Consider the following 25,347-nt stretch of genomic DNA (forward strand, 5'->3'; position numbering starts at 1 on the left):
CCCAAATCAAACACGCCGACATGACCTGCGAGATATGATTCATGAAATAATACCTTCTTCCGGTTCATTTCAGAGGTTAGGTTAGGTTTAAGAAGAAGTTAGGTTAGGGCGGTTAGGTTAGGGTGGTTAGGTTAGGGTGGTTAATCATCAGGTGTACTAAGCTGGGGTGTCTGATCTTCATGTGATCCGAGTGAAGTACTTGAACTGCTAATACAAGAAGGACATTTGTGTAGGACAAGGATACGGGAGATAACATCAACGGATAAACATCTGTATGTCCTTGTGGCTCTGAGATGAAAGTCACACTGGCTCCCTCACACACACACACACACACGCACACACACACACACACACACACACACGAGAGAGAGGATTAATTAACATAAGAGAGGAGGAATGACTTACAGCCTGTGTGTGTGTGTGTCACTAGAGGTGTGTGGGGCCGACAGGTGAGGTGAGACTGACAGGTGAGGTCAAGGAGGAGGAGGAGGAAGCACTAGCTGACCCACACCTCACACCAAGACTCACCACCGAGTCATTCTCTCCCTCACTTGTCATGGAGGCGCTCGCAACTCACTCCTCACCAGCCATCTTGAGTGGGGGAGCTTAATGAGAGAGAGAGAGAGAGAGAGAGAGTGAGAGTGAGAGAGAGAGAGAGATAGAGAGAGAGAGAAGGAAATCAATTGTTTTTAAACTTGTAAACCCAAACTTTTATGACGTAGATTATATAAATTGTATTTTGAATCAAGAGTTTTATCACCTGGTCACATAAGGTGTAAACATCATCTGCCTTGTGACCTATGGTGATAATGGGGTTCAGTTTACATCAGTTTACTCCTGGGGAAACATTTCTTCAGGTGAACACTTAGAAGGGGTTTAACTCTCTAGGGCTCCATATCAGTCTAGACTCCTTCCTATGGCCACAATACCTGTTAGTCTAGGCTCCTTCCTATGACCACTTTACCTGCAGTTTAATCACACCTCCAGGAAGCACAAGGAGGGTCACATAGGGAGGGGGGTGAGGGGAGGGGTGAGGCAGGTGAGGTGAGGAGAGGGGTGAGGTGAGGCAGGTGAGAGACACTTGTCAACAAAGGTGGGCCTCGAGTGTTGAGGCTGAGTGATGCACACGATCTTCCTTGACCACACACACACACACACACACACACACACACACACACACCTGTCGGACACTCACCTGCTGCTGTAACTCATCTCCTTATCTCACTACCGTAACTCCTTCTCCTTCCCTCCTTCCCTCCCTCCTTCCCTCCTTCCCTCCCTCCCTCCCTCCCTCCCTCAACTACCTGTTTGAACAAAAACAAACACAAAAACGTATTTATTTTCTGATTAATTATTCCCCTCTCAGTGATGCCATTGAGCTGTGGCATTCAGTAGTGTTTGTCTGTCATCCTTGACTGTTTTTGTACACAGGTTCATTAATCACTGGATGACGTCACTGTTTGTTGAGCTTTGGAACAAGGATTAACTGAGTGTTTGTTCAGGTTGAGAGGTCATTGATGAAGGCGATGCTGTCCATTACTTAGTGGAGGTATTGTTAGGTCAGGGTCATTGCCAGGTAGGTCAGTCATCAGAAGGTAGGTCAAACTTATCACCATGTAGGTAGGTAACGTGCTACTGTTCCATGCCACCTGTGTCCTGCCACCTGTGTTCTGCTACCTGTGTCCTGCTACCTGTTGCCTGCTACCTTTTGTCTGCCACCTGTGTCCTGCTACCTGTGTCCTGCTACCTGTTGCCTGCTACCTGTGTCCTGCTACCTTTTGTCTGCTACCTGTACTCCTTGTTGCCTGTTGTATTAAACTCTATGATAACAAACTCAACAGCTAATATTTCTAGTCGTGGGTAAACACAATTTCGTTCATATATTAAGGTAAATCCTCACTTATCTTGTTCTTCACCTTAACACTAATTACTGCCTCTCAGAACTGGTCCCTGTGTAGAGTGTGTTTATGTCATTTTTATACTAAATATCACAAGTTGGCTTAATTTAAGTTAGGTTAGGTTAAGTTAGGTTAATTTAACATTAGAAAGGTTAATCTTCAGGTAATCCATTATATTAAGTGTCTAAATCTTTCCTGCACTGATGGTGACTTTATCCTCAGACTGAACAGTTAAGTGTCGGACCATCAGCCAACACCACACATGTACACTGGATTAAGTAACGCCCATTTGGTTCTTGCACACCTCAATTAAATCAATTCTCTCTCTTGTACAATGTAAACAGGAAGATAGTGAACGTGTGTGTGTGTGTGTGTGTGTGTGTGTGTGTGTGTGTGTGTGTCTCATATAGTTTTCCTTCATCGTCACTGGACTCCTGAAGGCGATCTCACCATAACTCGACGGTGGGTGTTGACGACGGATTGACGGATAGTTTTATCTTAATTCTCCTTAATATTTTGTGTCTTATCTGTCTACAGTGTCTTCCTAGTCATGGTTAGAAGTATTTAATTCTCGGTGTGAACAAAAGACACTCTGTATATGGCGTTGAGGGACCCTGTCACGCCATTAGGCCACAGGTCCCTTATACGGTTTTTGGTGAGGGTAAAATTGATGTCTCTTAGGTTTAACTTTTTTACTTATACGGAGGCAGGAAGTGTCGCCGCTCTGTTTTGTACACACACACACACACACACACACACACACCTCAATATAGGGTCAGGTGCACAAATAATATCCAGAAAATCTTATACACGAGAAACAAAAATAATCAATATTAGAATGAGACCTTTAACACCTCAATCCCCGGGGCTGGACAGATACATTATACAATAAGTTAGAACAACAAAAACAGATAAACACCTCAGAGAAGCCGTGGGTGACCAAGATTGGCTGCTGGACTGTGCGGATGGGAAGAGACTCTTGTGTCCACCTCGCGTTATGTTGTGGTAGGGGTGTGGTAGGGGTGTGTCAGGGTATGTCAGGGTGTGTCAGGGTGTCTCAGGGTGTCTCAGGGTGTCTCAGGGTGTGTCAGGGTATGTCAGGGTGTGTCAGGGTGTCTCAGGATGTGTCAGGGTGTCTCAGGGTGTGTCAGGGTGTGTCAAGGTGTCTCAGGGTGTCTCAGGATGTGTCAAGGTGTCTCAGGGTGTCTCAGGATGTGTCAAGGTGTCTCAGGGTGTCTCAGAAGATATACACAATGTCATACTGGTGTTGTGAGCGGGCCAGGGGTGCAGTTAGGAGTTAGTGGTGTGAGCGGGCCGAGGGCGTGGGAGATTTTTTCCCTTGTTCAGTCAGTGAGTTAGACACATTCACCCAAAAAGGTCAAGCACAGGTTTTCTTTTATACCTGGAGTCTTAAATGTTGTTGACACCGCCAGGCATGTTGTCACACACCTGTACACATGTGCCAGGACCAGCTGGCAGGTGTTGCCGGTTCCAGCCTCCACAGCTCATTGATACATTAACACAAACTGCAGGTGTGTGGTGGTGGGCCGGGCTGGTGAGTGATGCTGGCAGCCTCCCACTACCTTCACGTCCAGGGTCCCGAAGGACTTTTGATTGGGTAAATATTTTGGCTGGAGTAGATGAAGTGTTTAAGTTTACACGTGTAAAGGAACGAGTTATCCCACGCAGGTGTGATCACACACTAATGAGGCCAGTGTTACCACTCTGGGGGCCAAGGCTGGCCTGCCTACCTCAGTGTTGCCACTCTGGGGGCCAAGGCTGGCCTGGTAACACTCTTCACCTGGGTACAGCACCTCCTCCAGCACCTTGACTGAGGCCGAAAGTTGCAGGACATATTTCTGTGCCCTCTTAAGGTGTAATAAAGAACGTTAACTGTACCACCAGACTCATTAAGGCACAACACGTCAGCGGGTCTCTCCTCATATCTCTCAAATCGACGCTCTTGGCGGCCACCAGGTACAGGAAACTCATTAACGGGTCGCGACATCAACCATATTAACCTCAACTACCTGTATCAGTATGTATGTATGTATATATGTATGTATGTATGTATGTATTTATGTATGTATGACTTAAGAGGCAGATCAGTTGGTGTGTGTCCTACAAGAGTTACTTAACAGATCACTTTAAAGATTATTCACAAGTCATCACAGGTGTGGCCCCTGAGAGCACACCTGTGATGACTGCTGGCAATGTTTACCCCTGGGATCTTTTGTTGTTGCTTACCTGTGTTATGTAAATATGTAAACAATGAGAACTACTGTCTTGGTTCTTGTTTGTTTTGTTTACTCTCTTGTGAAGATAAACAATATGTGACTTAATGAGGGTGTGTGTGTGTGGTAGGTGAAGGCTGATGGGCGTGGGTGGTGGTGAGCGGTGGGCGGCAGGTGTTGAGCGGTGGGCGGCAGGTGTTGAGCGGTGGGCGGCAGTGTTATTGAGGCCCATTTGTATGTTAACTACTAATAAGAACAGGTGTGGGGGGTGGGGGTGGTATTGTCTGTGTGTTTGTCCGTTTGTTTGTTTGTGTACAGGTGAGGTCACAGCACAACACCTCTCATTAGAGCTTCACTTCACCTGAGTCCACCTGACACGAACCTCAAGATTCAGACCTGCTTCGGGTTCACGAATCTGAATCTCTGGGTTCATGGAGCAGCAGAAGAGGCGATATGACCTTTGTGGATGACTCTACCTGTGTACCTGCAGTAATTACCGATGTAGATGTTACCTGTTAAACCTACAATGTTATACACCTTGCTGTACTTAACATATATATTGGAGAGAGAGAGACATCTTCACCACGCTGACCACCACACCACTGTCTACTTTATATTCAAGATGGGAAGACTATATACAAATCAGCTTCACTAGGCTAATGGTTGGCTCGGTGAGATGCATAGAAAACCGGAGTATACGTGAGCTTGCTTCACTCCTAGTTACTCCTTGCTTCACTCATCTTGTGATGGAGGATAGTTCTCTTGCTTCACTTCTCTTACTGTCAGGTGAAGTAGGAGAGACTATTTATTTTGTACCTTTATGTTTGAATAAAGATCATCCTCAATATCAATAGTTCTCGCCCTCAGAACACTCTACGTCCTAAACGATTAAGAACCAAAAAAAATAATAATAAGTAATGTTTATACTGTAGTTAACTTGTATAATAATAAGTTAACTTAAAACTGGTGATAACTAGATCCGGGCCAAGAGTTGTGTAGCCAAACTAGACGTCGAGGTTGTGTTACTGTCTCACTGTCCGCCTCGACGACCACGCTGCTGCCTCTCACACCAAAACTAATTTGTTAGTGACACTCCGGTGTAACTCGGTAAGGGAAGCAACACAATGGAACAAGGATGAAGTCTTGTACCTAAATCACGAGCGTCCATCTGTCTACTGCACCAGACCTTCCTCAGCTGCCCGCCAGAGTCCACAACAATAACAGCAGCTCCAAAGAGAGGTAGTCAAGTATGTCCACGGAACGCTGAGGAACTATTGTTAATGAAGTCCACTCTCCAACCCATGATACCTGAGCAAAAGTTCCTCCCTCCCGTGTGTGTCTCCTGTCATAGGGTAAAAAAAGACAAAACGGGATATAGTCGGGCCTAATATCAGAGAGACGACGGATGTGGAATGCTGGGAAAGTAAATATGCATAAAATTGCATAATGTGACACACTAGGCGGGGTCCTGTGGCCAGCCATATATGTGATCATACGATAAACACATCCGTTCTCTTTCTCCAGACGTCTCACCCAACCGAACCACATCCAGAGATCATTCGACGGAGAAAAAGTTTATAATTTTAACTTTTTATTTTTCATATTTCAAAACAATTTATTTGTACTTAAGAAATGAATTCATAACCAAAACAAAATAAAAAGTTTAGACATTTTTTTTCCCGCCTTCCGTCATTCGTGAAGCCTCTATGATGTATTATATCTGTAGTTATAACTTTATCTATAGTTGGTTGTGGATGGGTTATAGTGATGACGCTTCTGATGGCTGTGAGTTATAACAGTCAGGTCCTGGGGTGACAGTCAGGTCCTGGGGTGACAGTCAGGTCCTGGGGTGACAGTCAGGTCCTGGGGTGACAGTCAGGTCCTGGGGTGACTGTCAGGTTCTGGGGTGACAGTCAGGTCCTGGGGTGACAGGTCAGGTCCTGGGGTGACAGTCAGGTCCTGGGGTGACAGTCAGGTCCTGGGGTGACTCAGGTCCTGGGGTGACTGTCAGGTCCTGGGGTGACAGTCAGGTCCTGGGGTGACAGTCAGGTCTGGGGTGACTGTCAGGTCCTGGGGTGACAGTCAGGTCCTGGGGTGACAGTCAGGTCCTGGGGTAGTCAGGTCCTGGGGTGACAGACAGGTCCTGGGGTGACAGTAACCAGTCAGTAATAAAGTCAGGTCCTCGCCAGTTACAGTCAGGTCCTGGAGTGACAGTCAGGTCCTGGGGTGACAGTAACCAGTCAGTAATAAAGTCAGGTCCTCGCCAGTTACAGTCAGGTCCTGGGTGAGTGAGACCTTCCTTGTCCTTCAGTCTCGTCTCAACTTACTCTATACCTCCTTTACTGGCTCCCTCCACCACTGGCTCCCTCCACCACTGGCTCCCTCCACCACTGGCCCTCCTGGCTCCTGGTACACCTCTGCTAGACTCCCAGTACACCTGTTGGGCGTCAGTCATTAGGAGGAATTTACGTGTGTGTGTGTGTGTGTGTGTGTGTGTGTGTGTGTGTGTGCGTGTGTGTGTGTGTGCGTGTGTGTGTGTGTGCGTGTGTTGTGTGTGTGCGTGTGTGCGTGTGTGTGTGTGTGTGTGCGTGTGTGTGTGTGTGTGTGTGTGTGTCTCAGTGATTCACCTCGCCGCTATAGCTGGTGTAGTTCGTCCCTTTAGATGGTAATTAACATCTGAGTGGACGGAGTTGTAAGACCCCGTCCACACCACCCACCCCCGCCCACACCGCAACCCGCCCACACCACCCAGCTGCCACACCAACCTCACCACCAACCCCGCCCACCAACCCCTCCCACCACCCACCCCCGCCCATATCACCCCTACCCCTCCCACACCACCATCCCCCCATATCACCCCTACCCCCCGCCCATATCACCCTACCCCTCCCACACCACCCATCCCACTCACCCTACCCCTCCCCACTACCCATCCCCGCCCACACCACCAACCCCCTCCCACACCACCCTACCCCTCCCACACCACCCCTACCCCCGCCCATATCACCCCTACCCCCCCGCCCACCTTGCTGTAACTTACGCCCCACACAGACCAGGGCATGAGGTGGGGCCGTGTTAAAATGTTCCTCCTCTCGTCTCTTCTGGTATAAAAAGTCGCCATTAATAATTATCTCCTACAGCAGAGATCAGTGTCACTATCTCTCCCTCTATCTCTCCCCCGTCATTCTCACTCTGACGTGTAGAAGGAGAGGAGAGGAGAGGAGAGGAGAGGTGAGGTGAGAGGAGAGGAGAGGAGAGGAGAGGAGAGAGGAGGCTCGCATCAGTCCTGTGTTAACGGTAGCAGGTGCAGGAGATGTTGCCATATAAAGAGTGAGTACTGAGCCAGGGCGAGACACTAGGACCTTCGCTAGTTGTCACCTCCTTCAGGAATATATTATGGCGCCTCTCAACACTGACGCTCCTAGAGGCCTATATATGGCCTCTACACGTGGAGAGAGAGAGAGAGAGAGAGAGAGAGAGAGAGAGGAGGTTGGCATGCCTATGGAGATCTAAATTATTACAGGAAATACCATTGGGCAGATACCATGGGTTGGAATATCTCTCTCTCTCTCTCTCGCTCTCTTTCTCTCTCTCCTACACACACACACACACACACACACACACACACACACACACACACACTCAAGACAGTACTGAGGCCTAGTTCCTAGCACGTGACGTCACCCAACATCCGCCCTGAGTCAGTCTCATGATGAAACCCGGGCTTTACCTCCCTCTCCCTCTCCCTCCTTCTGCTCCGCCTTTCCGCCCCCTTTTCTCCACCCTCTCCTCCTTCTACACCCACCAACCAGGATCAACAACACTACCTCTACCACCACCACCTCCAACACCACCTCCACCACCTCTAACACCGCCTCCACCACCACCACCTCCAACACCACCACCAACACCTCATATATGGTAGTAAATGTAACGGTACACCTGAATCATTACAGAGGTATAATGGTCGACACACACACACACATACACACACACACACACACGTACACACACACACACACACACACACCTGCCCGCCAGAACCCCTCACTGAAATATGCAAATGAACCCCACACTATAATAAACATACATTAATAAAACCTTTTACCATTTCAATGTTAATTTTAATCTACAAAGGTGATGTTCTCGTTACTATGAACACTTGGAAATACTGATGGATTATTATCATCATCATTATCCTCACTATCATTATCATCACTATCATCATCATCATCCAGTAACACTATACATTCCTTATATTCCTCTATAATCATTTATCTTCATCACTGTCAGGTGTTTAGTGCTCAAGAAAACTACTTTATATTATTCTCGTTCAAGTTATCCAAATATAAGAGTTACTCCATTAAATATAAAGAAAACGGCCCTAATTCTCATTTTCATTTTTAACACAAACTATTATATTCTATTTTATTGCCTTTGTTTACAATTATCTTTATAACTTCTTGATAACGATGGCAGGTTAATATGACAAGAACCAGATTAGGTCTTAGGAAAGGTCTTTAGGCAGTGGCTTGTGGCCCCTGTGGCGCGAAGAGACGTAAGTAAGGCTAAAATATTAAAGAGTTCCTGTACCTGAGTCACAGTGCTATGGTGTGTGTGTGTGTGTGTGTGTGTCAGTACAGCTCTGTGTAGGGTGTCAGGCCTCAGGGGCACCATCAGCGTATGGGTGTGGTCTCTTCTATTCCTTGTAAATTAAACTATGCTCATCAGGTGGGTAGACTTTAGTTAATGAAAGCTGTATGGTTCACCCCGAGGACATTATATGGCTTCAACACCATCACTCAACCTAACACACACACACAGACTAGCTCCACCACCCCCTTCCACACTAGTCCACAGCAACAGAGTGGACGAGTCAGACGAGGTACAACCACAGCAGCAGTTGTCCTCCTGTTACCTGCAGCAGTAGCGTGACGAATATTATTACTGGAGGCGGACGACCTGCTGTGCCCAGTGAACAGCAGAAGGCGGTGCTGGTGCTACATGGCGGATCCTGGAACCTACTGCTATTAAACCGCCTCTCTCTCTTAGCCGTTTCCACTGTACACATTATCCAAAAGTCATAATATTTCATTCATTTGTCTACACACAGCGTAAGTTATGGCGAAGGATCATCAGTAAACAAACTAACGAGAAGATTATTATTGATACAGTAATGAAGAGACCACCGCCTCCCTCCCCTCTGTGACGCCTGATACAAGTGTTCATTTAGCTTGAGTTAGACGAGCCTTCAGACCACTTTGTTTTTGTCCCTCGGCGTCCATAAATACTTCCAGATGATGAACAAGAACATAAGTAACACAAGATAGTCTGATAATTTAACGTTGGGACTAATACAACGAGTACTAACAATGTCGGAGAGTTTGATGAAATACCTCCCTATATCTTCACTTGTTTTATTATTGTGGAGTAGTTAGTGGAGTGTTGCCTTGCTGAGAGAAGTAATCCCTTGTGCGTGGGGGCGAGGCGGTGCTAGAGTGGCCACGCCTTCCTCTGTTACAAGTCTTGCTCACCACAACTTCACCAAGTCACTAAATCATAAGTTGTTTGCTTGGTATATTAACTCTTACAGCCTGACAATATAATTCACCCCTGGGTTGCCATCGTCTATTAAAAATATTACAAGAATACTCAGTTCCCCACACACCGCATAATACACTTATACACTAATAGTAAAAAAGATCAATATATTATTTTTTTCGATTGGTTCATTTTGTAAAGACTGATCAGTGTGACGGAGAGAGCAGCGAGTAGAGAAACAATGACTGGGAAGGAGTGTTCGTGTGTGGCAGTAAAACAGTGCTCTACCAACACGCTGGTGACGCCTCCTTCACTCTGGTTGGTACTGTCGCCTGCATTTATACCTGGTACAGTGTCTGGTGCGTTGTGTGAGATGTGGCAACGGTGTGGAATGTTTATCTAGCATCCTAAGTCTGGTTGCTTATTGTGAGGTTCCTTAGGGCCATTCTGGGAGTTTTAAAAGGATCTATACAAACACAGAGTTGCCACATCTCACAAAATGCGTCAGCCACTGTATCGGGTATAAGTGCAGGTGACTGTACGTGCAGGAGAGGGGGGACTGAGACGTGAGGATGTACTGTATGTTTCTGGCCAACACAGGGAGCCTCTTCTTGTCGTACTAGCCTCTCAAAGGGTTCCAAGATCGCTCCATTAGTTTGGAGACTCGTTCCAACAACTCAAAGACTCATTCCAGCATTTCAGAGACTCAACTAGGTAAAATAACTCCTCCTAAAATTAATTTGTCATTTGTGTTATGCTATAGATCTCAACCCCAAATTGAGGTCCTGACATGAAATACCTCCACAGTACAGCCACCCACTAAAGTCCTGTCGTCTCTCCTGTTGCTTCATGAACCCAAGGATTGTGACTCGTGAACCCGAAGCAGTAGACAGTGATGCATTGCTCTGTCCATAAGTACTTGGGGTTCAGGAGGCTGGATCGTGGGACATGGGTAGGTAGGAGATCGTGGGGTGTGGGTAGGTAGAAGATCGTGGGCGTGGGCAGGAGGTCATGGGCAGGTAAGGGACGTGGGCAGCAGTTATTGCCTCAGGGTCATGAGTCCACACAGGTGTTAAGTCTTCTCTTGGCTCCATATCATCGTCTCTCTCTCTTTTTACTGACGTGGTGAGTCATCGTCAGCATCATCGTCAGCATCAACGTCAGCAGCTATACTCTATCTATCCGACGTGTCTTGGCATTCATCGTCACCACACCTCTCCTGTGACTCACCATCGCCTCGTCAGCACAAAGATGATGATGATGATGATGATGATTTTAATAAAGATGATGATGATAATGATGAATACGATGATAATGATGATGAGGCTGACATTGACACTGCTGACATTGATGCTGACGGTCTGCGGTAGCTGACTATGACTGGTGAGGTCAGGAAGATAGTACACTACCCTGACGAAGCAAAATCTAATATTTTTACCATTTAAGGTATAGCAACCACACAGGCTGGACAGGTAAGACTTAACGTGTCCTACCTCACACACACACACACACACACACACACTGTTAGTTTAAAAGAGTGCTACGGCAGCAAAGGCGGCGCTACTCACACAAGAGCCTTGCATAACCTACCATATATGTGTGGGAGACGTTGGGTGGCTTCTCTCTACTCCGGCCTGCTGCCCCGACCTGTTGCCCCGACCTGCTGCCCCGACCTGTTGCTCCGACCTGTTGCCCCGACCTGCTTCTCCGACCTGTTGCTCCGACCTGTTGCCCCGGCCTGTTGCCCCGACTTGCTGCACCGACCTGCTCTCCCGGCCTACTGTCCTGACTTGCTGCACCGACCTGCTGTCCCGACTTGCTAACCCGACATGCTGCCCCGACCTACCCCTGATGTGTGGGGCACACATCGGGGGTAGGTCAGGGCAGCAAGTCGGGGCAGCAGACCCCAACCTACCCCTGATGTGTGCCCCTACAGCACTCCACAGCACCCTTCAGTATCTTACAGCAGTTTACAGCACTCCATAGCATCCTTCAGTATCTTACAGCAGTTTACAGCACTCCACAGCATCCTTCAGTACCTTACAGCACCCAGCAATATGCCACACTCTCCCCACAGCACATTACAGCACCTTACACAGCTTCTCACATCACTCAACACAGCATCAGGTGAACCAGCCAGGTAACACGGCATTAATTAACATAAACGGTGACTGGCATCTAACCCTTTGGATACGAGAGTTAGATGGTCGTCCTTAAAGGGTTAGATGTAGTCGTCATTAAAGGGTTAAATGGTATTCCTTAAAGGGTTAGATCCTCCTTAAAGGGTTAGATCCTCCTTAAAGGGTTAGATCCTCCTTAAAGGGTTAGATCCTCCTTAAAGGGTTAGATCCTCTTCCTTAAAGGGTTAGACGACTATCGAGCTGGACATGAATAGTGAAATGCAAACAACACAAGAGGTCATGACTACTGTAGACAACACGAAATAAAAGGTAAACAGAAGGAAAGAAATACATTGAAATTATTGTAAACAGATCGAGAAGACGTGAATACTCAATTTATGAACCCCTAACATATATAGATCTGCCGACGCACCAGTTGTCTCGATGTGTCTCTTATATGCGGGTTGGGTTGATAGTGTTACCTGTAAAAAGACTCCAAGGTGATATTCTTTACCTGTGGTTGTCATTAAGGTGAGATGTGACCCTTAATGGCACACTGACTGACACTTCTGACTGGCTGATACTTAGACTGGATGGATGACTGGTTGACTGACTGACACTCTGGTTAGCTGACACTTTGATTAGGTGACACTTTGGTTGGTTGTCACTTACATTGACTGACATCTTGACTGGCTGACACTTTGATTGACCGATACTTTGCCTATCTGACACTCTGGATGGATGAGACTCTGACTGGCTGACACTCCCTAATATTATGAACCTAAAACTTAGAAAATAACACCTCCAGTCAGACATCCACACACACATCCATGAACCCAATCAAACCCGTCAAGAGGATTCGAACCCAGACCACCAAGACCCCGAGTATGATGGATCGGATTCAAATGACTCCTAGCGTCTCGTGGTACACTTGCTGGCGCCCTCGTTAACCATTTGGGCAGTGTGGGGTTCGGATCCTGCTGAGTGGGTGTGTTACTACCCCTCCCCTACCCTCCCCTACCCTCCCCTACCCTCCCCTACCCTCCCCTAATCTTCAGGTACTTTCAGGTAGAGAAGAGTGTTCTGTGTGTGTGTGTGTGTGTGTGTGTGTGTGTGTGTGTGTGTGTGTGTGTTAAGGTCAGATATATCACCAACACACCTGACCTTACTCTGTACACACATATATTTACCACATATTTAGGTGTAGAAACAAACTCTCTGCTTGGGTAGGAGTTTCCTCGTGTGAGTAACTGTCCTTAGAGGTCTAGTGTTTAGGAATATGAGTAAATATGAGTAGATATTTATGAGTAAAGATGACTAAAGATGCCCCACCTACACCACCACCTACGCCACCTACCTCACCTATACCACATTTCCTATACCACCACCTTCACCTGGCTAGTGCGTCGACCTCCTCCTCCACCTTCAGTAGCCTACCTGTAGAGACTCACAGAGACTCATTAACGCAACATTTACCTGAACTCAAGGTAACACAACACCCAAGTAAATATTGTTATTTATTTCGCCCAAGTTGATGTATGTTAACCATATGTCCAGTCCCGTACCCTGAGTAGATAGTACGTTGTTTTGTACTGGTGTGACGAGTGTACGGTACACTGTCGCGGTACAAAGTCACACGGTACACTGACACACGGTACACTGACACACGGTACACTGACACACGGTACACTTACACACGGTACACTGACACACGGTACACTGACACACGGTACATTGTCATAGTTTTCGAAAGCTTCACGATGTCACTTCGCTACAAAGAGTGGGTGAAGGGGTGGGAGGAGTGGGGAGGGGGTGAAGGGGTGGGAGGAGTGGGGAGTGGGTGAAGGGGTGGGAGGAGTTGGGAGGGGGTGAAGGGGTAGGGGAGTGGGGAGGGGGTGAAGGGGGGGGCACTCTGGGACGGCCACAAGGAAGACAACAGATGCCCCTACCTCAGCCTCCTCCCCGACTTGCAGTGTCGGGGTGAACGTTTCTTGGGATTAGACGCGAATCACCCAATTAGAGGCAGCCAGTTACTGATGGCGGCGGTGATTGGTTCCCGGTAACCTTATAGAGAAAATGGCTTTAATTGATATTTCCATGGATAACGCCGGTAGAGGCGGATATGGTCAACGTGCCTTGTAGGGGTGGCCTGCCGCTCGCCTGCCTGGGGGGAACAGCCACACCAACAGCCACACATACAGCCACACCTACAGCCACACCAACAGCCACACCTACAGCCACACCAACAGCCACACCAACAGCCACACCTCCCCCACAGCGATAAGGTTGATACACTGGCGGGCGGAAAAGTATCTCAGTTGTGCCAGGGAATAATAATTAGCTCTTCAACTTCATTTCAATAGATTGACGATTTATTAGTGAGTCAACGACGTGTCCGGTACTTTTACGGCGGGTGAGAAGATGACGATGACGGGGAGAGATATGTGAGCAGAGAGGATCACTAGACTCTCCCTGGTGTGTCACTGAGGTTAATACACTTTAACCTCGTAGTTCATAGGTTAGTTAAGACACTATACTCTGTCCACGCTAACTTGCCCCGTAAGCCACGCCCCTCTTCTATACTAATACCTGGTTGATTCAAATTAAATGGGTTCACAATAGGTAATCAGACCTGTTATTATCTGAACTATCAAAATGCAAATGATTTCAAGGCATTAGCACTTCAGAGAGGATGCTAGAAAATGTTAAATATTTATCATAAGAGGTTGATATAAATAAGGGCTTATAAACATGCAGTCCTGGGAGGGGGGGGGGGGTAAGACTCTCAGGGGAACCAATCAGCTGTTTGTAGCTATAGACGAGGGGCGGGGCTTATGGGCCAGCTTAGCGTGGAAATACTATAGCCATTAACAATATTAGAACCAAGAGAAATAGCCCAACCCAACCCAACCCAACCCAACCTGGAGATATGATTGACAGATAAAGTTAAACGAGAATATGTCTGTCAGTGTGGGTCAGAACATAAAGCTAAACACCTGCCCCATTTATCACACCAAGGTAAACACATTCGACCTTCACCACACCTTGTAACACCTGTTCTTCAATTAATACAAGGTAAACAGCCCCACTCGACCCATGCAACACCTGTAATGAAGCTGCAACTCTACTACAGCAACACAAATGACTTAAAACAACGATGTAATTATTGTGTTCCGTGAGGCGATAACAAGTGCCGTGTGTACATACCTCCTTGTACACGTACCACAAATTGCTCACGCCCTACGACACACTACCTCCTCCGCCCCCATCCCCCCAGCAGCGTGTTAGTGTGTTGTGACAAGTGGCCAGCGCCCCTGATGAACGAGCCGCTATAAACGTTCAATTAATAATGTTGGCACCGCCGGCTAGGGGAGCCATAAGTCAGTCAAGACGAGCTGGCCCTGGCCCTCCCTCCTGCTGCCTGGTGGGGTGGCCCTTCCTCCTGCTGTCTGGTGGGGTGGCCCTTCCTCCTGCTGTCTGGTGGCCCTCCTTCCTGGTGGCCCTCCTTCCTGCTGTCTGGTGGGGTGGCCCTTCTCCTGCCTGATGGCCCTCCTTCCTGCCTGGTGGCCCTCCTTCCTGGTGGCCCTCCTTCCTGCACTGCCTGATGGCCCTCCCTCCTGGTGGCCCCTCCACTCCTGGTGGCCCTCCCTCCTTGTGGCCTCTCCTGGTGGCCCACTCCCTCCTGTGGTGGCCCTCCCTCCCTGGTGGCCCCTCCTCCTGGTGGCCCTCCTCCTGGTGGCCCTCCCTCCTGGTGGCCTCCCTCCTTGTGGCCCTCTCTCCCTGGTGGCCCTCTCCCCTTGTGGCCCTCCCTCCTGGTGGCCCTCCCTCCTGGTGGCCCTCCCAGTCACAGCACAGTACTAAGGTGTAACCCGATGTATGTTAATATGTACAATACTACTCGTCACAGGTACAGTACTTTACTCCCACAGGTGCAGCACTTCCTGACATACAACGCTAATATTTAACAGGTTATTTACACTGAACTAATGTATACTACTCTACACTGTACTACTATAAGACGTACTACTATAAGATGTACTACTATAAGATGTACTCAGATGTCCTCCTCCACCACAGGGGACAGTTCGCCGTGGTCTACCACTGCCAACACAGAGTTACGGGGGAGGAATACGCCGCCAAGTTCTCCTCTCGCTTGCGTCTGGGAGCTGACTGTACCTCGGACATCCTTCACGAGGTGGCGGTGTGTGCCATGTTGAGGCCAGCCCACAGGACGATACAGCTACGAGACGTGTTCAGTACCGAGAGTGAACTGGTACTGGTCATGGAGTAGTGAGTACTATTGTTGTTGTTGTTGTACATGTTATAGTGTTGTTTTAGCGGTGCTGACCGGCTCCTGTTATGTCCCAGCCAGATCGTCAAAACTGTATCCCTGTGTGTGTGTGTTGGTAAGCGCAGACCAAAGCTTTCTATCTCCCCTACACCCAGCCTCTCCCTTACACCCAGCCTCTACACCCAGCCTCTGCCCTACCCAGCCTCTGCCCTACACAGCCTCTCCCTACACAGCCTCTGCCTACGCAGCCTCTGCCTACACCCGCCTCTCTACACCCAGCCTCTCCCCCACACCAACTTCTGCTACAACCTCTGCCCTACACCCAGCCTCTCCCCACACCGCCTCTCCCCTACACCCAGCCTCTCCTACACCCAGCCTCTGCCCCTACACCCAGCCTCTCCCTACACCCAGCCTCTGCCCTACACAGCCTCTGCCCTACACCCAGCCTCTCCCTTACACCCAGCCTCTCCCTACACCCAGCCTCTGCCCTACACCCAGCCTGTACAGTACATGAGAGTATGACTGTGCGGACTGAAGAGGTAAAATGAGTCCTAGTACCGCCCCTAGTACCGCCGCCTAGTACCGCCGTCTAGTACCGCCGTCCAGTACCTGCATGTGATAGCCTTGTAGCCTTGTTTATATGTGGAGGAGAGGGACAACTGCCTGTCTGTGTAGATAACGAGGCAGAGTTACCGCCCAGCCAGTGACGGGGAACGGGCGAGTGTAAATAAAAGAACTGTTTGATGGTACAGCAAGTGGTTATGTGTGGTGGAGGAGAGAAGGAGGGAGGGAAGGAAGAGGAGAAGAAGGGGTAGAGGAAGGAGAGAGAGGATGAGTGAGGGAGGTAGGGAGAGAGAGGAGGGTGATTAAGGCACAAGTATGGTACACCCTCTAACTAACAATACACGACTAATGCATTAACAGTATACGTGAGACGCCTAGTGAGGGGCCCCAACACTAATACTGTCTGCAACACTCCCTTCCTTCCTCCTTCATCCCTCCTTCCCTCTCCCTTCCCTCCCTCATCCCTCCCTCCCTCCCTCCACCACCCTTCCTGAAGAATAAGAAATAATACAATTTTCTCACTGTTAAAAATTTGCAAATTTTACGGATCGCCAACACAAGAAATCTGACTGTCTGACTGGCTTACTGGCTTACTGGCTTACTGGCTGGCTGGCTGACTGGCTGTTCCCACTCGCAACACACCGCCCATCATAACACACCTTTACACATTTCTGTTATTTATTTTTAACAAGAAAATATTCCTATTGCTAGTGTCTGCTGCTCACCTGTAATCAAGACAGCGGTACGGTCATTAGTACAGGTGTGAGGGCTAAGGTGTATGGTGAGGAGTCTTTATGTATAGTGTATCACCATATATCGTCATTCATTATAAAATACAACATTCACCACCACTACACATCACCATACAATATTCACCACCACTACACATCACCATACAACATTCACCACCACTACACATCACCATACAACATTCACCACCACTACACATCACCATACAACATTCACCACCACTACACATCACCATACAACATTCACCACCACTACACATCACCATACAACATTCACCACCACTACACACCATACAACATTCACCACCACTACACATCACCATACAACATTCACCACCACCACTACACATCACCATACAACATTCACCACCACCACTACACATCAACATTCAGTCAAACATTCGTAAAAGTTTTCCAGAATATTGTAACGTGAAATTTACCCCCGTGTGCTGTTTGGGGGTCAACGGGGGTGATATATTGCTGCGGTACATCATCCAGAGAGTGAGACTGGAGGGAAGTGAACGTCAGGAGGGAAGTGAACGTCAGGGGAAGTGAACGTCAGGAGGGAAGTGAACGTCAGGAGAGGAACGTCAAGGGAACGTCAGGAGGAAGTGAACGTCAGGAGAGTGAACGTCAAGGGAGTGAACGTCAGGAGGAAGTGAACGTCAGAGGGAAGTGAACGTCAGGAGGGAAGTGAACGTCAGGAGGAAGTGAACGTCAGGAGGAAGTGAACGTCAGGAGGGAGTGAACGTCAGGAGGAAGTGAACGTCGTGGGGAGTGAACGTCAGGAGAGTGAACGTCAGGAGGGAAGTGAACGTCAGGAGGGAGTGAACGTCAGGAGGAGAGTAAACGTCGAGGGAACGTCAGAGGGAAGAACGTCAGAGGGGAACGTCAGGAGGAAGTGAACGTCAGGAGGGAAGTGAAGCGGAGGAAGTGAACGTCAGGGAGGAAGTGAACTTCAGGAGTGAACATGTAAATCAGACCAGGTTTTTGATATTGGATCTTGCTATATTTCTGGTCCTGGTGTGTGTGTGTGTGTGTCTGTGTGTGTGTTGTGTGTGTGTGTGTGTGTGTGTGTGTGTGTACCAGTTATTTATTGCGTCTGACCTTTGGGTAAACTACCATGTGAAGTAAGGAGAGTCAAAAGGTTCACTATATATCTCTGGATTAATCTGACTTTCAATTTAATTCTGTTCAAATTTTTTCTTGTTCATATTTTTTGTTCTGTATACATCACTATGCTGTATATATCTATACACACTGTTATGTATACGCTATCTATACACAGTCATGTACACGTGTAGACACCAAGGACGGTAATGACACGGACGTTAACTAGACCGTGACTGGTGAGGCGAGGGTGACGTACACGGGTTGCTGTCTGTCTGTCTGTCTGTCTGTCTGTCTATTTTGAGGAATATTTTAGCCAGGACATCCGGACACCATAACATCCCTCTGGTGGTGGTGGTGTGGTGGTGGTGGTGGTGGTGGTGGTGGTGGTGGTGGTGGTGATGATGGTGGTGGTGGTAGATAATTTTTTGTCAGGTGTTTTTTCATCTTATCGAAGCCCATACATACATACATACATACATACATACATACATACATACATACATACATAAGAGAGCAGGAAGTTGGACTTTGTTGTGTATAAATAAACCAAGACGAAGAACAGGTGAGGGAGAACAGGTGAGGGAGAACAGGTGAGGGAGAACAGGTGAGGGAGAACAGGTGAGGGAGAACAGGTGAGGGAGGGTGAGGGAGAAAAGGTGAGGGAGAACAGGTGAGGAGAGAACAGGTGAGGGAGAACAGGTGATGGTGAGGGAGAACAGGTTATGGTGAGGGAGAACAGGTGATGGTGAGGGAGAACAGGTGATGGTGAGGAGGGAACAGGTGATGGTGAGGGGTAACAGGTGATGGTGAGGGGAACAGGTATGGTGAGGGAGAACAGGTGATGGTGAGGGGTAACAGGTGATGGTGAGGAGAACAGGTGATGATGAGAGAACAGGTGATGGTGAGGAGAACAGGTGATGGTGAGGGAGAACAGGTGATGGTGAGGGAGGAACAGGTGATGGTGAGGGTAACAGGTGAGCCTAATAGGGAAGGTGTTTATAGTGTAGATCGTGATGTCAACAGTGACCGTTGTGCACCTGGGTCACGACCTCCGAACTAACCCACTTCACACTACTGATGACCTCACCACCTGTACTGATCAGGTGGGAGGATACCTGGTACTGGTGGTGGACAGGTGTGGAGATACCTGGTACTGGTGGTGGTGGACAGGTGTGAGGATACCTGGTACTGGTGGTGGACAGGTGTGGGATACCTGTACTGGTGGTGGACAGGTGTGGGGATACCTGGTACTGGTGGTGGACAGGTGTGGAGATACCTGGTACTGGAGGTGGACAGGTGTGGAGATACCTGGTACTGGTGGTGGACAGGTGTGGGGATACCTGGTACTGGTGGTGGACAGGTGTGGAGATACCTGGTACTGGTGGTGGTGGACAGGTGTGGAGATACCTGGTACTGGAGGTGGACAGGTGTGGGATACACCTGGTACTGGAGGTGGACAGGTGTGGAGATACCTGGTACTGGTGGTGGGTGTGGAGATGCCTGGTACTGGTGGTGGACAGGTGTGGGGGATACCTGGTACTGGTGGTGGACAGGTGTGGGGATACCTGGTACTGGTGGGTGGACAGGTGTGGAGATGCCTGGTACTGGTGGTGGACAGGTGTGGGGATACCTGGTACTGGAGGTGGACAGGTGTGTGGAGATACCTGTACTGGTGGTGACAGGTGTGGAGATGCCTGGTACTGGTGGTGGACAGGTGTGGGATACCTGGACTGGAGGTGGACAGGTGTGGAGATACCTGGTACTGGTGGTGACAGGTGTGGAGATACCTGGTACTGGTGGTGGACAGGTGTGGGGATACCTGGTACTGGTGGTGGACAGGTGTGGGGATACCTGGTACTGGTGGTGGACAGGTGTGGAGATACCTGGTACTGGTGGTGGACAGGTGTGGGGATACCTGGTACTGGTGGTGGACAGGTGTGGAGATACCTGGTACTGGTGGTGGTGGACAGGTGTGGGGATACCTGGTACTGGTGGTGGACAGGTGTGGGGATACCTGGTACTGGAGGTGGACAGGTGTGGAGATACCTGGTACTGGTGGTGGTGGACGGTGTGGGGATACCTGGTACTGGTGGTGGTGGACAGGTGTGGGGATACCTGGTACTGGTGGTGGACAGGTGTGTGGAGATACCTGGTACTGGTGGTGGTGGACAGGTGTGTGGGATACCTGGTACTGGTGGTGGTGGACAGGTGTGGGGATACCTGGGACTGGAGGTGGACAGGTGTGGAGATACCTGGTACTGGTGGTGGTGGACAGGTGTGGAGATACCTGGTACTGGTGGTGGTGGACAGGTGTGGAGATACCTGGTACTGGTGGTGGTGGACAGGTGTGGGGATACCTGGTACTGGTGGGTGGACAGGTGTGGGGATACCTGGTACTGGTGGTGGTGGACAGGTGTGGAGATACCTGGTACTGGTGGTGTGGACAGGTGTGGAGATACCTGGTACTGGTGGTGGTGGACAGGTGTGGGGATACCTGGTACTGGTGGTGGTGGACAGGTGTGGGGATACCTGGTACTGGTGGTGGACAGGTGTGGGAATACCTGGTACTGGTGGTGGTGGACAGGTGGGAGATACTGGTACTGGTGGTGGTGGACAGGTGTGGGGACACCTGGTACTGGTGGTGGACAGGTAGTGCGTCAGGTGGGCGGGGATCATTAACTACGCCGCAGAGGTGAGATGACGCGGAAGTTGTGGGCGTGAGGCGGCGCCCAGTGATGGTGAACAACACACACACACACACACACACACACACACACACACACACACACACACACACACACACACACACACACACACACACACACACATGAGGAAGAACCTTTAAAATATTCAAGATTAAGATGATTGGTCATTCAGGTTTAGTTTATGAATACAAGAAATGTTTCTTGTCTTTCCATAACATCTTCCACCAGTTGATGTGTGTGTGTGTGTGTGTGTGTGTGTGTGTGTGTGTGTGTCACTGGTAACCTTGTATGTGTGTTCGTCGCCTCTAGTGTGTCGTGTGCGGGGCCTCTGAGAGCTCTGTGTTACATGGTCTCCCGCGATGCTATACCACACCACACCACACCACACCACACCACACCACACCATACCTGCCTTGTTTACACGATCATAAACATCACACAAAGCTTCAGGTGATCAGCTTGGTACATAACATCCATACACATCATTACTCACACGTCTCTATCAAACATCTCGTCCTATCTACCTGAAACAACATTAACAACCAATTAAACTGAACTATGACAAAGAATATATTAACTACCTTGATCCTGGGTAAGTGATTGATCATGTCACGGTAAAGTACAGTGGTGTGAGCAGACAGGTACACGAGAGACCTTGACCCGTCTACCTGTCTCACCTGATAACACGCCCTCACACCTGTCTATGGTAAATATCCTTCACGTATGCAAATTACCTCACGATACCAAAGGAAGGACAAACCAAGCCTTAAACAAACACCTTATTCAGAAACAATAGTTGACTGAGGTTGTGTGGTGGTGTGGTGGTAGTGTGGTGGTGTGGTGGTAGTGTGGTGGTGGTGATGTGTGGAAATAGTGTGTAGGTATTTAAGGTGTCATTCAGGTGTGCATAACCCAAGGTACCAGATGTAAATAGTTTAACAATAGTCAGTTATGAGCACTACAGCTGAGCCAGGTGTAAACTGGACAAGAGAGATACACATATGACTAATCTAAGATCACAGAGGAATTTCCGAGGTGAATAGTCGTGAGTCAGGTGTAAACATGTGAAGGTAAGTCAGGTGTAGATATATATAAGCCAGCCAGGTGTACACATGTGGCGAAGGAGTAGACTCAGAAACACACAATAAAAAGAAGGTGAAAAAAAATAATGGGGTGAAGCAAATGTAGATAAATACTAAAACGACGTTAAACGAGGAAGAACACAGCGTAAAACGAGTGTAAACAGATAAAACGACGTTAAGCGAGGAAGAACACAGCGTAAAACGAGTGTAAACAGATAAAACGACGTTAAGCGAGGGAGTACACAGTGTAAAACAAGTGTAAACAGATAAAACGGCGTTAAGCGAGGGAGTACACAGCGTAAAACGAGTGTAAACAACTAAAATAGCATTAACTCAGGAAGCACACAGCATTGTTCTCATGTAAACAAAGGAAGAGAGATTCAGGTACTGGGGTGGCGGGATGTGGAGATGTAAACAGCAGTGGTCTCCTCCAGGTCTTCTCCAGGTCTCTGCAGGTCCAGGCTCAACCCTTCCCCACCCTGCCCTTATAGGCAGTAAGGGCAAAGAGAGGGGGGAGGAGGGGGAGATTATAGTGCTATCCTGCTGCCTGTCTTGGGGTTGTCGATCTCACGTCCTTAGCTCGTAAAAGTGACCCGGAAGAGAGCGTCCTGTTGGGGCCGTCCATCCCAAGCTCATGACTGGAGACGTCTATATGGTGGGTGTGTGTGTGTGTGTGTGTGTGTGTGTGTGTGTGCGTGCTCAAGAGAGTTCTGTCATCTTTTTTAGGTAATTGTAGAGAGAGAGAGAGAGAGAGAGAGAGAGAGAGAGAGAGGAACATTACCCAGGAAATCACTATGGAAGAGGATTGATTATTATTAGTCAGGTGGGTGTGAGTCAAACTGAGTCAGAGGAGAATGAGTCAAGATAAGTCAGAGTCATTAATCGTTAGCCTTCATGAGTCACAGTGAGTCAGAGTAAGTGAGTGTGAGTCAGAAGGAGTCACTTTAAAATGCCTTCCTCATTCAAAAACCAACACACTCACCCAGTCACGAACTCGATTCAAGAAGAAGAACTAGTAGAAAAATAACAACAATAAGAACAAGAACACAGAACAAGAACAAGAACAAGAACAAGAACACTCTCGACATCAGTCTATAAACCTCTCGTAGTCTACAATAACTTTACTAGGTCGTGTTCTTCTCTAGGTCTCTACACGTCTCTACAACAGCTGAGGGGAGGGGAGAGGCTGTGGGGGAGGGGGTGGTGTTGTGGGTTGGGGAGGGGAGAGGCTGTGGGGGAGGGGGTGGTGTTGTGGGTTGGGGAGGGAGGCTGTGGGGGAGGTGGTGTTGTGGGTTGGGGAGGAGAGGCTGTGGGGAGGGGTGGTGTTGTGGGTTGGGGAGGGGAGAGGCTGTGGGGGAGGGGGTGGTGTTGTGGGTTGGGGAGGTAGATGGTGTGGGTTGGGAGGGAATAGGTTGTGGGCTAGGGGATGATATGGGTAGGACGATGAAAATGGGGAGATTGTGGGTGGGGAGGATGTAAGGTAAAATGAGGGGAGGTTGGGGAGAGTTTCGAAGCAGTGTAAACAGGTTTGACAAGAACAAGTAACACGATAAATGACACGACGATAAACGGATCAAATATTCCCATAAGTTTGTTTATCTTTCTATCACTATATTCCCTTGTTTATCATCTTGTTTGTTGTTGTTTATACCAGCGATCTAACCAAGGACTGAGTTACCACCTTGATGTGATGATGCGTCAAGGCTGAGAGTCTCGTAAAAATCTCAAAAAAAAATTGAAGTCGATAATTAACCCAGAGAGATATTGGCAGGAACAGTAGTGGCTCCTTATGATTGGTCAACTCAGGTTATGTAACGAAGTCTCAGCCAATCAGATACGTGTGAGATAATGAATGCAGCCAATGAAGATTAAGAAAACACCTCACCTACTAAGCCAGTAGTTTCTTCCTCTGACCTTTGACCTAACCTGAGGAGTTATTGGTTTTGGCCTGACTCTTGAGGTGATTTTTTGGGGGGGATCCTTTGTCTTTTCCTTCTTTCTAGTCTGCATCTCCGTTTCTCTCCCTTTTCCTCCAGCGTTCCTTCCTCTACCTGTCACACCCACGACTGTTCCTCTGCCTCTAACACTTGTACTTTCTCATCCTCGTAAAATTTCCAATCAGGTCGTTTATATTCGCCAATCAGGTCGTTTATATTCGCCAATCAGGTCGTTTATATTCGCCTCACTTCACTCTCCCAATCTTTTATTTTGTTTTCTTCAAGTTTCTGATTCGTTCTCGTCTCTCTCTTTCTCTCATCTCTCATTCTAAATTCTCTCTTTCCTGTTATCATTCCTCCGTGTTCCAATTCTTCCTATACGAACATTAAACAAAAGAACAATGGCGTAGAAAATCCTCGAAAACCTTCTTGGCGTCGTCGGTAAAGTGTCGGATCCCTCTCAGGCAGACACAACTCTCCTCCACACACCATATATAGCCACACTGTTCCCGCGATCCTAATCCTTTTTGTCTCTATAGATTCTGGCGTCTATAATGTACTGTTGACGTTAAGGTGGGGGAGGGGGGGGGTTACTCACTCTCTCCAAAACACTCTACTCGAAAGATTATCCTACGATTTCCCACAAGATCCTACAAGTAAATACAAGGTCCGACAAGTTCCTACTCGAGTTTGTTTACATTTCGTGGTGTTGGGATGTCTCGTCTCGGGTGATGAGAACAGTTACAGGGTTGAGTGTCCCTTCTCTCATGACGTCAACTAAGAGACATAATTTACTTCCTAATGAGACGAATAATATCAATATCATTAACGTGAAACCTCGATATAGCGGACTTTCCTCTCTCTATATAGTCCGTTAAATATGTCATATATCCGTTAATGGGAGGACCACACGAGTGCTTTAAGGAGTCATGCCAGTAGATGGGGTGTGTGTGTGTGTGTGTGTGTATGTCTGTGTGTAGCGACGATTTCTCCTCTCTAAAAAGTGTTTGGAGTAAACAGCCTTGATCTTGTTGGTAGGTTAGGTTAGGTTAGGTTGACCACCCTTAACCACCCTTAACCACCATTAACTACCATTAACTACCCTTAACCACC

General features: G+C 48.3%; 1 protein-coding gene across 1 annotated transcript in view; it reads left to right on the forward strand.

Moving 5' to 3' along the window:
• LOC121875447 (serine/arginine repetitive matrix protein 5-like) overlaps nt 1-25,347 on the forward strand; it is a 73,603-nt gene that overhangs the window by 8,794 nt on the left and 39,462 nt on the right. The window contains exon 2 of the mRNA XM_042380005.1: nt 15,871-16,083. Within this exon, the coding sequence (XP_042235939.1) occupies nt 15,871-16,083 (213 nt within the window). The remainder of the gene's footprint in view (nt 1-15,870; nt 16,084-25,347) is intronic.

This window comes from Homarus americanus, unplaced genomic scaffold, assembly GCF_018991925.1.
Source record: "Homarus americanus isolate GMGI-L3 unplaced genomic scaffold, GMGI_Hamer_2.0 scaffold20322, whole genome shotgun sequence".
Taxonomy (NCBI): domain Eukaryota; kingdom Metazoa; phylum Arthropoda; class Malacostraca; order Decapoda; family Nephropidae; genus Homarus; species Homarus americanus.